The 13,227-nt window shown below is 47.2% G+C and overlaps 5 protein-coding genes across 5 annotated transcripts; 3 read left to right on the forward strand and 2 right to left on the reverse strand.

Annotated features, from left to right (window-relative positions):
- Positions 1-781: 781 nt before the first annotated feature.
- On the reverse strand, positions 782-2,390 carry GLAREA_12257 (Ubiquitin-like protein; the record flags this gene model as incomplete). Its single annotated transcript, XM_008083039.1, has 2 exons — positions 782-2,197; positions 2,247-2,390. The coding sequence occupies 2 exons, from the start codon at positions 2,388-2,390 to the stop codon at positions 782-784; spliced, it is 1,560 nt and encodes a 519-aa protein (XP_008081230.1).
- An 887-nt stretch (positions 2,391-3,277) lies between these two features.
- Positions 3,278-4,159, forward strand: GLAREA_12258 (uncharacterized protein; the record flags this gene model as incomplete). The annotated part of the gene is made up of 3 exons (XM_008083040.1): positions 3,278-3,652; positions 3,689-3,757; positions 4,001-4,159. 3 exons carry the CDS (start codon positions 3,278-3,280, stop codon positions 4,157-4,159), a joined length of 603 nt encoding a protein of 200 aa, XP_008081231.1.
- Positions 4,160-4,472: 313 nt separating this feature from the next.
- Positions 4,473-6,309, forward strand: GLAREA_12259 (NTF2-like protein; the record flags this gene model as incomplete). Its single annotated transcript, XM_008083041.1, has 2 exons — positions 4,473-4,781; positions 4,846-6,309. 2 exons carry the CDS (start codon positions 4,473-4,475, stop codon positions 6,307-6,309), a joined length of 1,773 nt encoding a protein of 590 aa, XP_008081232.1.
- A 781-nt stretch (positions 6,310-7,090) lies between these two features.
- On the forward strand, positions 7,091-7,885 carry GLAREA_12260 (NAD(P)-binding Rossmann-fold containing protein; the record flags this gene model as incomplete). Its single annotated transcript, XM_008083042.1, has 2 exons — positions 7,091-7,118; positions 7,170-7,885. The coding sequence occupies 2 exons, from the start codon at positions 7,091-7,093 to the stop codon at positions 7,883-7,885; spliced, it is 744 nt and encodes a 247-aa protein (XP_008081233.1).
- A 101-nt stretch (positions 7,886-7,986) lies between these two features.
- GLAREA_12261 (UDP-Glycosyltransferase/glycogen phosphorylase) lies at positions 7,987-12,054 on the reverse strand (the record flags this gene model as incomplete). The annotated part of the gene is made up of 10 exons (XM_008083043.1): positions 7,987-9,306; positions 9,369-9,909; positions 9,962-10,324; positions 10,373-10,481; positions 10,556-10,813; positions 10,867-11,027; positions 11,083-11,441; positions 11,504-11,655; positions 11,704-11,868; positions 11,943-12,054. The coding sequence occupies 10 exons, from the start codon at positions 12,052-12,054 to the stop codon at positions 7,987-7,989; spliced, it is 3,540 nt and encodes a 1,179-aa protein (XP_008081234.1).
- Positions 12,055-13,227: the final 1,173 nt, after the last annotated feature.

A 13,227-nucleotide genomic window follows, 5' to 3' on the forward strand; every position in this document is an offset into this window, starting at 1 on the left:
TGGCCAGAAAGGGATATGAGAGGTGGTCTGAAGTGGGGAGAACTTGGGTGGTGATGTAGGATATGTTTTTAATATGAAGCTATCTAGTGACTCGTGTGCTAGCTAGCACTTTTCCGTAATTCATAGATGCTTTGGGCAGCACCCACTAGATTGTATAATGACAGTGTTGATACTAATATCTGCATTTATTCGATTGCCTCTTTCGCTTGTTGCACCTTTACTCGCAGGTAGAGGACAGAATAAATGGACGAACGTCTTTACCATCCAATAAACTTAGTTCCACCGCGAGGCTTCGTTACGTTCAATTGTCAGAGAGCAACTCCATACTTTGGGTCAACACAGCGACACCAATACTATCTTATTGGCGCCAATGAGGGAGCTATACACGAAGTAAAAACTTCCGCTAGGCAGAGATTAGCTTCCTTTTCTTCAAGAGTTCACCAAAACCCCGTAGACACAGCAAATAAAAGACACATATAGAGAGGTAATGATAAATCAATGGTATCAAGAGTTATGCGCCTCACAATCCCTAACTCCATTTCCGCAGACCATGCCTGCACCTGCAGCATGATCCCAGAAACATGTCCCAAACACCATTTTCACCAAGCCCACAGCGCCTAAACATTATTGTTTCGCCGAATAATAGGTACACAAGAAATTAAGAAATAAAACGACCCATGAACCCCAATAGTAAATGAGAAGCACACACCCAGGGTGCTTCCCCCACGACGCACCACTGAGAGTCACAATCGACAGGTAAGAGATGCACTTCCTACGCTCTTCATTTGGTAAAACCCTCATTCTTGGCAGAACTCGCCCCCGTAGTTTGCTTCTTGTGGCTCTTTAACATAAACATAGGTTTCTTCCCATCTCTTTCTAGTTCACGAAATATGCTCAGGGGTCGTTCTTCAGGTCCAAGACAACGTTCTTGATCTCCATACATAATCCAGAGTTGATAATCTTGCCACCGAGCTTTGATGTGATACTTGCGAAGCGCCTCTGGAAGGACCTGGTTAGTTGTACTATTTGGGGACACGCGGAATGACTTGAAGACTTCGACAGAAGGGAGTTCTGGTGTGGTTGGGGGCGAGTTAGATGGCGTAGTGGCTGGAGTACTGGCGGCTGAAAAGCCTGTAGTGGATACTGGAGAGAGGATGTTGGGGGATGATAATGCGGAGAGGGATTGATACGATATACCACTCGTTGGAGGCGGTGGTAGAGATGAGCGGCGCTCTATCTCCACTAACATATCGTTAACAAGATCGCGGAATCGCTGAGTGCGAAGTGTGGCCAGTCGTTGACGGGCCGCATTCCGCTTTGGGTGGTAATCGGATTTCTCTGGAAGGGTGTCTGCAACCATTTCTAAACGCGGCTCTTGTCGTATGTCGTGATAGACATACGCATTATATTCTTGCCGACGCACAACCTCATCATATATGTCTGAGCTCAACTCGCTGAACTGAACTGAAGACAGACGCTGCAACTTGTCTCGAGCCCTTGGAGATGCCTCTCTATCGCTGGTACCATCGATACCAGCTACATATGTGACAAATGCCGTATGATGTTTCACAATATCTGAGCTTTGTGAGCTGTAGATCGAAGTAAGGCGAGGCCGTCGCGATCTGGGAGATCTGCTTTGTACTTCCATCAATCGCGGTGATGGAAGAGGCCAGTCAGATGATCCTGAGCGTTCAGCAATGACAGGCCGTTCCTGTCGTTCCGTGTATGCTGGTGGACCTTCTTCCAAAGTTGTTGGTGTATAATTTGGTAGTATTGGCGATGTGATGGCTGAGGTCAACTCGGCTACTTTGCTGATCGATTCCATGCTATCAATTAAACTCTTGAGTCTCGCAATTTTCTCCTCGAATTTCTTCGCATCGGTGCGTGTCCATTTAGCAAGACTGAGAAACGACTTTTGCTGCTGATTCTCTTCCATGCGCTCCCTCAAAAGGGTCACCCCTGAGGGTTGATAGTCAGTAGCAGTTAACCCAGCTTCCCTTTGCGTAATAGAGCTCTTCCTAGAACCGCCAAATGTTGAGATGCGGGTCGATTTCAGATCATATCTATGCCGAAGGGCCTCGACATCTGCAAGTAAATGAATGACACTGTTGACAGCTTGCGTAATTGTGCCTTGAATCTCAGCGCGCGTGAAGGTGTGAGCTTGTGTGCGCTCTGGAAAATCAACATGTATTCCGACCTGGTAATTATCAGCAAGATAAGACGCTTATAATGAAGAAAACACATACCGATTCTCCCCATAACCTAAATCTCAATGACTGAAGTGAGAGTTCCGTGCAAAGTAACTCGTAATCCGACCCAAAGTCTTGTGTGGTGAGTATTGATTTGAGGCCATTAGCGGCGGCCAAGAAGGAAGAAACAAAGGTCGCCATGTTTCGAGCTTGCTCCGATTGAGTTAAGGACGCAGAAGACTGTCAAATTACAGAGATAATCGAGCGACAGTGTTGCACATAGCAAGCGTCACGACACTATACGTTCATGAGCCTGGAGAGTTCGTCGGTGGCTAGTGAATGTGTCGATAAGCCAGTCCAAGTAATGCTCAACACCGTCGAGGCCACACTTCGGAGGCCGACGTCCAGTCTTGTAGTCGCAATTGAGGCTCAGGAATCGTGGGGAACACCAAGGATTACGAGAGGGAGATGCGAGCTGTTGGCGAGGTGGAAGATGAAACAGCAGAGACGGTCTCTCACTGGTCGCGTCCAAACTTACGTGACATCTGAACCAATGGGTGAGCATCCGCAGCCAAAGAGGCTGTACACGAACACCATGATTGAAGGATTTCTCCGGTGTGGCACTCCAGAGGGCAAGCCAAGGCGAGGAAGAAGCTCGAATCGAAGATGCAAACACTTCACCATGTTCCAGTGTGTGTAAATAATGACGAGATTCGCGGGGTTGCCTGCAGCTCGATAGTACAACGCATGAAGAAGCATGAAGCGGACATCAGCCAGAGAAGTACGGTAGCGTAGTACTCTCAGCAAGAAATGCAAAGAGTTGAAAAGAGTTGATGACTAGCAAGAGCAGTCCTGGTCCCGGTGAGAATGCTGGGCTTGCCGTCGTTCACAGTTTGCGCCGTCAAGAAGGCTCCGCCATGATTTGAATAGATGTTGATATGTTTGCGTCTCCAACTCCCAACTCCAACTATCATGGCGAAGCCGTTCGAAAAACAATCCTGCTTCTCACAGGCAGAGGAGTGTGAATCCGATCGCAGTGAGATTTCGATCGCATTGTTGGATTTTAGAATTGGGGGAATGCCCTCGGGATGCCGTACGTAATAAGTCTCTCCACCAAGTACCCAGACAATTGCAGTGCGACTCGGGAAGGCCATGATCCCTCCTCCGTAGACCCAAGGAACATTTCAAATGGAGGATATACTGGCCTTTCCAAGTACTCGGAGTTCAAACAGGGAGGAAGAGAGGAAGAGAGGAAGAGAGGAAGAGGGGAAGAAAGAAGAGGAGAAAACAAGAAGAGAGGAAGAGGAAGCCGAACATACAAGCATCTCGAGCAGCTCAGGACTGACACTGCGGATACTGCGCAGCTGGTGAAGTCGCTGGGCAATGGGCTTGGACTTCGACACACGGTTGTGGTGGAATATGCTGAGAGCAAGAGTATTCTTGAGCACTCTCGCGGTGAACAAGTCAGTCATCTGCCCACTAATATTTGGATTGAATAGGGCGACTTCGAATTGAGAAGGGTTTATTTACTTGAAATGAATGACGGAATACGATACTTCGTCAATCTTGTAAGAAACTATCGTATTTTCGACTGCCACTTTTTTTGTCCACCGCGACTGGAAGCACTGTGCATTGTGCTCTGTACCACGTGACTCGATCCTCTGCAGCTCCCCGCTTGGTCAACCGGGACAGCGACGGGAACCAGGTTAGAGGCTTCTAGTACTGCATCATTGGCTGAATTGATCACTTGAGACACAAACGACCAGCAGGCTAATCCGTTTACAATGTCAACTAATCCAAATACGATTGAGAACGGCAAAGGTGGGTGTTGGAAGCTAGTCGAGAGCGTTTCAGACCCTGGATTCAGACGAACAGACCCCCGGAAAGTAAACAAAACAAAAATAACATTACATTCCGTGCCCCGCAGTCGTGATGCCCCTGAGACGGTTTGTCGCATGAAGACGCAATAAAAACAACGAGCAGCTGGCCTATATCAGATGAACTATTATTACTCTATTCTTCTTGCTCTGTTATTGCACCGAAGAATCGCACGAATCAACACGTCCATTCCTTCACTTCGGTCGCGCCTGCCAACATCGACCAAGACACACGGATAGACTTCCTCGACGTTCGCTTCTTCACCTGCCAGGCTGAGCCTTCCTTTCTCTTCTCAATCCACGGTGCACTTCCTTGCACAGATTCACAACTCGTCCAACGCATTTGCGCCTTGCACATCGACTCACTTGCCGAAACCCAGCAAATAAGGCAGTCTTTGACATCAAGATGTCGCTGCAGAGTATCTACGAGAAGTTCCTCGCAACGGCGGATGTATCACTCCTCGCAGAAGACGCAGCGCTCCATTACATTACAACATTGACTTCGCTTCACGGTGCGGCCGAGATCACCAAATACTTGAAGGGCCAGAACAACGAGCTCAAGAAGAAGGAGGAAAAGGTTCTGGATGTCGTCGAAGCTGCAAACGCTCTTGTCGTCGAGGTACACACTACCATTGAGTTTCTGACCGGAGGCGGTGCCTATCTGCCAAGTTTGGACGACAACTTCCTCGCAGATCGCGTGGTAACCTTTCCAATTGTAAGTTCTACAAGGCTTCATTGCGTATAAGCGGGACATTGTGGCTGATTTGTTGTCCCCACAGATCCATATTGTCAGTTTCAACCCCGAAGGAAAGATTTCACAGATACGTCAAAATTGGGATCAGGGATCGCTTCTCAAACTCATCGATGTCATTGGCAAGACGGGACGCAATTGGCCTATTCGCGATGGCAAGGACCAGATTAAGTTGATCCTTTCAAGTGTCAAATCTGCAGGCAAGCCGACAAGCACACAAGAACCTGCTGCCAGATCGAGAGGCAATTCGAGCCACATTACCGGCGATCCTCACGCTTCTCTTTCACTGTTCGGGCCACGCGAGAAGAACCCTGCTGCAAATCAACCGGTGGCCCAGCGATCATCAAATTCGAGACCACCACCACGGGAGTACAGCGAGCTCTTTGTGAATGGCGACTCTCTTGCTCCACCAACTAATGACGCCGCTCGCGACCGATCTGAATCGCCATCCAAGTTCGCCAAAGCTGGAGCAAGCAAGAACTATGCTCCTTCGCGCCTTTTCGATCGTGACGAGGATGAGCAACAGGACACCGTTGAGCCACTGGTCGCCTCAGGCCAGGAAGGCAAAAGAGCCTTTTATAAGCCCAACCCAAAGCGATATGAGCATTTTGATATGACTGATCGTGACGTTGAGGAAGAGGAACCCAAGCAGAAGCCAATGAAGGAAGTTCATGCCAAACACGGAAGCCAGTGGAATTTTGATGATTTTACTACCCCTCAGAAGGTGGTCCCAAGCAAGGTTCAACGGACTAACGATGTCCGCCATTGGGGCAATAACAGTGACGAGGATGCTGCCAGTCCTGTCAAGGTCAAAAAGGTTGACAAACCTCGCAAGGACGCTGAGACTCACTTCGAATTCATAGATGATGGACCACAAGACGAAAACAAACGTCTTCCCGGCAGACCACGTGGTGCAGGTCAAAATAACGGTCTTGGCCTCTACAAGAACAACTTGTATGATGATGGTGAAGGAGGTACAGCTGGTGGAGAGGAGTTCAACAAGTCTAATACTCTGGCTAATGTCAAGGATCGTAAGAAAAATTTCGATCCTCATTTTGCCATGACCGATGATTCGCCAGCCCACAAACCTGGGCCTGGTATAACTGAAAACCAAGCTAAGGCTGTCAAGATGATGGATGCGAATTGGGGCTCTTATGACCAGTCGCCTGTTCAGAAGGAAAACATGCCAGCTTCATCGAGACCGAACGCGTCCAACAAGGGACCATTGTCTGAAAATACTAATAAGAATGTTGGTATCAAGTCCAGTGGCAATGGTATGGGAGGAAAGAAAGGAACAGAACCACAATGGGGATTCGGCAACGACGCGCCTCAGGGTATCAATATCGGTGGTGATGGAATGGGGGGCAAGAAAGGTGGTGGCCGTTCATGGGGCTTCGGCGACGAAAGTGATGACGAAGTCGTACCCAAGTTTAAAACCGGAAAGACTCAAGGAAAGCAACAAGCGACTGGCGGTGATTTCTGGGATTTTTAATCGACCCTTGCACCTTGCTATGGAGTCTACATGGCGTGAAGAAGCCTATTCGCAGATGGAGATACAACGAGCTATTACGACGACTGCCGGAGTATCACGGCTGCTGTAATGCCTAATGAGAATGCGAGGTATGAAGTTCATGACAAGCATACATTGGGAGGTCAGACTCACTACTTTTGATTTTGTATTTGTTTTGTTGCAACGTAACGCACGCATGGATTCCCTTGCCGCATGTTTTCTTTCTGTCTTGTTTCTTTGGGTTGTGGAGGTTTCCTATGGCATCGAACGGATACACTGCGAGATTGGGCTGGAATTGAATACCAGAGCGTTCATGATACCATAACAAAAATGTTCATATAAGAGTGGGTCTGTGGAGGTGAAGACGATTTGTATTTTAGTGCTGTCCAAGCTGATGGGATTTGGTAATTCATTACTATATCATGACTATGCTCTTCCTTACTTGCTCATTAATATCGTGCTGCTCCCTACTACGCATCTTCTGTACAATCAATTATCACACGTCTCGTTGGGTTTCTCCCGATGCGGTTAGTACAACCACACCTTCAACCACATGTAATCCTAAGTCCGTCTACGGACCTTAGAGACATGGAGAAACTCTTAATTCCGTGTTGATATCTGCTCACTAAAAGTGAATATGTAGGGAGTCTGAAGATACAGAGAAAATGATTCAAGTATAAATGTTGTCCGAAGGACTCGAGTTCTGGATCGTAATTCAACACTATCGATACCTTCCAGACAACCAAAACAAAATTTAATAAACATGGCTCTACGAACCGTTCTCATAACTGGTACGTCTATCCCAATACCTCAAAACTCTTACCTCTATTAACAAAGTTCAGGCGCCAATTCTGGAGTAGGCTACGCAACAGCCACACTCCTCTCCTCCTTCCCAACCTACCACGTTATCATGACCGGACGCTCCCTTCCCAAATTGCAAGCAGCCAAACAAGTAATCGAAGCAACCGGAACCGTACAAAGCCAACTCTCCATCCTCCATCTCGACGTCACAGACCTTTCAACGATCACCGCCGCCGCAAAACAAGTCGAAGAACAGCATGGCCACCTCGATGTCCTGATTAATAACGCGGCCACAGGCATTCGAATCCCGGATATGCAGACACGTCTTACGGAAGCGTACAAGACAAACGTAATTGGTCCCGCACTGGTAAGCGAGGCGTTTCGTCCGTTGCTGCTGAAGAGTGCAAATCCGTACTCGCTTTACATATCTAGTGGCGTCGGATCGATTAATCTGGCGATGAAGAAGAGTGCGTATAAGATGCAGTATGAGGATGCGTATCGGAGTAGCAAGGCGGCGTTGAACATGCTTGCCACGCTCGAGTATACGGATTTCAAGGAGCAGGGACTGAAGGTTTTTGTGGTTTCTCCTGGGTTTGTGGTTAGTAATCTTAGGGGGACGAGCGAGGAGGAGAGGAGTGGATGGGGGCAGGCGGGGGATCCGATGGGGAGTGCGGAGTTGATTAGGGGGGTTGTTGAGGGGGAGAGGGAGGAGGATGTTGGGAGATTTGTGTGGAAGGAGGGGGTTTATGAGTGGTGATGGGGGAAGGGAGGCTTACTTGAAGGTTGAATAGGATCTGATGAATGTTGAAAGACATGGCTAGATCTATAGGTCGTTCCTTGTTGTTTTCTTCTCATAGCTCAATGATATTGAGGACTGTTACTGGCAACGTTCATGGAACGACGAATGGCTTCGTCAAGTTCCTGCTTCTCAACCGCTTCACGTTCTGTTTCTAGTCGCATCGACTCCCGGAGCGCGACATTTAACGCATTTTCGGTGTCTGTAGAATTGTGATGTGTCTCGTTATTCGAAGCAATACTTTCTCGTATAGCTTGGTCGAGCTCTCCTGCCTCCCGCTCAGATATGGGACTTTCCTCATATGGTGGTGGAGAGGCAGAGGGTACAAAGTTTGCTGTTTTCTCGGGAACCGCAGAGAGTTCGGCCAATCGATAAGGTTGGCAATATTGAGTACTGCCTTCGCTGCTTGTGGGATACGTTAAGCTCTTTTGATTGTACATACTCTGGTTGTGTGGGCCAAGTTCCGGCCCATGATGTGCTGTGTCTGGTAGGAAACTTGGAGTACTGCGTATAGATTGAAACGAATCTCGATGAGACAAAGACGGCTTTTCATTGGCCGGAAAGAAGCGCCCAGTTGATTTTGGTACTTGTGAAATGGTGCCTGATATGTTTTCGAGTCTCCTAGAGTCGCTATATTCTCTAAATGGACTTTGCCTATCTGTTGCATTGTCCCTTTTGGAAAATTCTGTGAGCGCCGCGTGATCATGTTCAGTTTGGTCAAAGTCTTCTTGATCTACTGATCGGATACTCCATGGCTGAGCACGAAGGGAGCTTGAATAGCTGACAGCGGTAGACCGAGGGTTGAGGCTACGACCTCTCTCGGGAGAACTGCCGGGTGTTGATCGTTGATACCGATCCTTCTCTATGACCCGGCCACTACTCCTAATACTGCTCGTTTCTCTTAACGTCGTGTACTGGCTTTCGTCCACGGGAATTTCTTCACTTAATTCCTCATCATCATGATCAAAAACTTGGCCTTTGGTGGCCATATCAAACATTTGAACAAGTTGGCTGGCTTCTTCCTCGACGACAGGATTCTTTTCTGCGAGCAGTTGCCCATAAGCTTTTTGGGCTCGTAGAATCGCCCCCTGAGCACCCGTAGAATAGCGAGTGTTCAACGACCTGTACAGACCCAGCGCTGGATATGACACCAGTCCAAGGACTGCTGAGCCAGGTTGTGTGACAAAACCAGCATAACCTTTCGCAAAACCCGAAAGCAGACCTGGAGCTCCATGATCTCGGATGCCCTTGTATGTCTCTGTAAAGAGACCTACATAGCCGTCGTACATGCCATATCCAAAAGACCGCATGCCTGCCTTGGTTCCCGATTTCCAACCAGAGACAGGACCTACATCGCGAACTTTGTTTCCGTATAACTTAGGCTGCCATATATCGTTAGCAGTGGGTTTCACCAAGCCCATGGAAAATGCAGTGGCAATCTTACCACTGCGGCCAGTCCCTCGCTTAATGCAAGCGGTATATCGATGGCAGTTTTCACAAATGAGTTTCCGACTCTTCCCAACCCTCTCCCAAGCGCACGACTAGCGGCGTGTCCTGCACCACGGGAATCTTGTGACTTATCCCTCGTCTCTCTCGGACCTTGATCTGCCAGAACTAGTTGCCTTGACTCAATTTCACCGTGAGTGCATTCACTATTACTTTCGCCCTCTTTTTCTTGTGCCTCATCAATGCTGTGCTTTGACAAAGCCCCCTGATCATCAGGCACAGTGATTTGTAGCAACGTTGTGCTGGTGGATCCAGAGGCAATCGACGGTACCGGAGATATATCTTCTGTTCCACGGTCCGAACCTGCAATTCGGCTCCGGATTGCTCGTGACTTCTCTTTCCGATATTCTTTGACTGGATTTGAAGCTAGGTTGCCGATGGATGATCCAATATCCAGAGCGGAATCAAGAGAAGCCGATAATATCGCCGTAATTGGTTCCCACCTCGTGATTTTGTAGTGGATTGGTTTTGATTTATGCCTGTGTGATGTTAAATACTCTCACCTGATTGAACCCCGAAACTCATACTTACAGGCGCAAGTGTTTAGCATGAATCTTCTTCTTCTCCACTAGCACACTGGCTGCTCTGTGGCTCAGAATCACCGCTCGTTCCTTCCCCTTCTTGCTACCCTTTACTGCCCAGGTCGCAACATGACCTGGAACTATATCACAGCTCAAGTCTTTTACATTTAGATGGCGATGAAAAGACGCCACAGCCGTCCGGACTCCTTCTTCAGTCTGCATTTTGTGAGAAATTGCTCTTGCGGCTACAACGGTGGCTGGGGATAGTAAAGTCTGGATTGCTGAGGAGAGCATGGCGGGATTCAATAACTTTATATCGATTGGTGGTGGGCCTGCGCCTGCGGCAGCGACCATATTAGCCCAAAATGGTTGACTTTACAAATGTCAGCTTGGAATCATGAAAAATCAGGTCTATACTTACTCGCCAAAAAAGGGAACAATGCCAGTAGGTAGCCCGTTCAGCAGACCGCAGGCAGTAGTACCGGCACCACCGTGATGAATAACGGCGGACACATGCTGAAATAGCCATTCTGTGATTAGACATAATGTTAGCTGAGCTCATGAAAACATCGCTGCCTGAGCGAACGTTTATCGATTGACATACCATGAGGGCAGTCGTCTATGAACAGTATTTTCTCATGTTCCAATCCACCACCGAGTTTGCTCCAGCCCTTGGATACAATAGCTCGTACTCCGCATTCTTCAATGGCAGCAATGATATTTTGCGTCATTGTCTGTGCATCTTCCATTACAATACTTCCAAAACCTATGTAAATTGGCTTCGAGCCCGCTCGGAGAAACTCATCAATATCTGGGGGCGGTTCATATGACGGTGGTGTTCGAAAAAAGAAGCCACAAACATCTAAAGCGATATAATCAGTCCCTGAACGTACACGGTAAAGTAAAAATGCTAACCTATTGTGGAAGGCCAGTCTGTTGGTTTGGGAATGAGGGCTGGCGACCAGCAGTACGTAAACGGAACTTTTCCAGTTTGTACCAAATTTGAATCAAACATTGCTGGTACCTTTTCTAAATCAAGGGTGTCCCGTCGAAAGCCATTGATCAGATCTCCAAGACTGTCAGTGTCTTGTAAGCCGATGTTCAAGCATTTCGAACTTAGTTTTAACATACCCTTGCCATGTCATCACATCTACCATTCCGTAAGAAAGATAATTAACGATTGATGGATCGGCATCTGTTGCCTGGATGTTCGCCAGTGGATGAGGAAATGATCGTGTGGCCGTCCAAGGCATTGTAAACATTAAGTGGACAGGTATTCCCAATGCTTGAGCACAATGAACGTGTGCGAAGCTCGGAGGGTTCGCAATTATAGCTTCTGCGACAAATGGTATGTTCGTAATAGGATCTGGCTCGATGCATGATCTCCAGCATCCTTTCAACATCTCCTTTACCATCTTTCGCTTTTTCGGAATTTCGCCTCCTCGTAGAGTCTCCAAGGTGGGTATGACTCCTGGATTTTTAACCATATACTTGTACAAAAATCCACCGGTAAGCCCTTTGTGCCTTAAGATGTGAGAAGTGAGAAACATACGGCCATTAACTCTGCGGGATCGCCGCCGATAGGAAAGAATTCAAGACCAGATTTGGTTACAAAGTCGCGAAACGTATCATGGGTTGCTAATCGTACTCTATGACCGACTCTCAATAATTCCACGCCTAGAGCTATAAATGGCTGGACGTCACCTGTAATTTTGATTAGCATTTTCTCCTTCGTGTCCGACATGAATTTACCTCTGCTACCCACTACCTGCATTACGATATTGAGTACTGGAAACGATCGACTCTCTTCGAAGCTTCTTGACCAGGGAGTTTCTGGCTGGTCTTGTGTTGGAAGTGGTGGTAATGACTGAAGAAGTTTACTGTCAGGCGCAAAATTCATGGTAAAGCGGCCATTTTCTATGAGTAAAGATCTGGTCAGAAGCTAGCATTGAATAGAAACAGATACTGGAGACGTCCGAAAGAAGATATACCTTGTAATGCGGTAGTCACCGAGTTTTCAAACGAAATCTCGTACGGCGGTGGCGGCGCATCTTTGAAATTCTCCTGCTCAAATGAAGTGTGATATGCTTCTGGTTTGCCCATCTTACCAGTCTTTCTACCGAAGAAATGGAGAAGAGAAAAATTGAGTCCCAAATGTGAAAAGCTAAAAGACAGTATGTGTGAGTAAAAACAAAACGAGTGAGAAGCGCAAGTAAAGAAAAAAGTTGAGAAAGGAGGGTTTTTTTGTTTTGCTCTTATCGCATCGGCAGTGCTCCTTGCGTCACTTTACGAGTAAGTGTACCTTCAGCCTTGAGGTACCTACTAGTCAATTGCATGACATGATCTAGATGTTTATGCTCCCAATGGTTCGTTTTCCTTTGGGCAAGGACTCGTACAGAAGTGCGAATGCGAGCTCGGATACGTAAATCTCGTATTTCGAAACTTTCTTTGAAAGCACTAGCAAATCTTCTATCCATCCACGATCTACGTTGAATCGAGTCTTCGTCCTGTCTACCTACTTGAAACCATCTTAATATATAAGTAACTGTCGACTCGTGAAAGGGCATCGAAACACTGGTCTGTGTTGAAACTTGACCGTTGGTCCTTTTGGAGCTGTGAGATCTGGGATTCAGCTCAGAGGTTAGCTTTGAATGTTGGACTGTTTCTTTCGTGGGTTGAAACAGCCTCGATTCAGACGCAACTGTAAGCTGCCTATTTGTTCCAAGCAGCCAGTGGGCCAAAAGCAAAAGATCTCCGAGAAGCGTGGAGAACTGAATGATCACGTGGAGTTCGATTTTTTCTGATAAGGAAATAAACGAGCATCACGGGGTTTAAGCTTGCGGGGCCAGTACAGATGTTTTGATATACATTCTGATCAGTGCTAATTATAATAGCCGATCTGACTTCTCTGATATATTAAACCAAAAGTCAAAAATATTGTAGATGTTGAGAGTATTTGTGCGGTTACATTCTGGAACTTCTATTCGCTACAAGCGGTAGATCACCTATAAGATTTGTCGGTGAGGGACCGAAACAAGAATCTCTGCAGCCTGTTGTACCACAAACCTTGGAACTCGTAGAAACGGGACAAGCAACTTTTTTAATTTAAATATCGTCTTTTGTTACCGCCTAATTGAGCTGGACTGAGGTAGGCAACTGCCTAAGCCCTCTCAAAACGGCGAAATAGCTGACGATATCTTCCGTGTTTGTATAGAACGAACTATTTTGGGCACCAGACCAATTTTAATGGTTCCCGTCTCGTGTTTCTAATCATTT

The sequence above is a fragment of the Glarea lozoyensis genome (assembly GCF_000409485.1).
Source record: "Glarea lozoyensis ATCC 20868 chromosome Unknown GLAREA18, whole genome shotgun sequence".
Taxonomy (NCBI): Eukaryota; Fungi; Ascomycota; class Leotiomycetes; order Helotiales; family Helotiaceae; genus Glarea; species Glarea lozoyensis.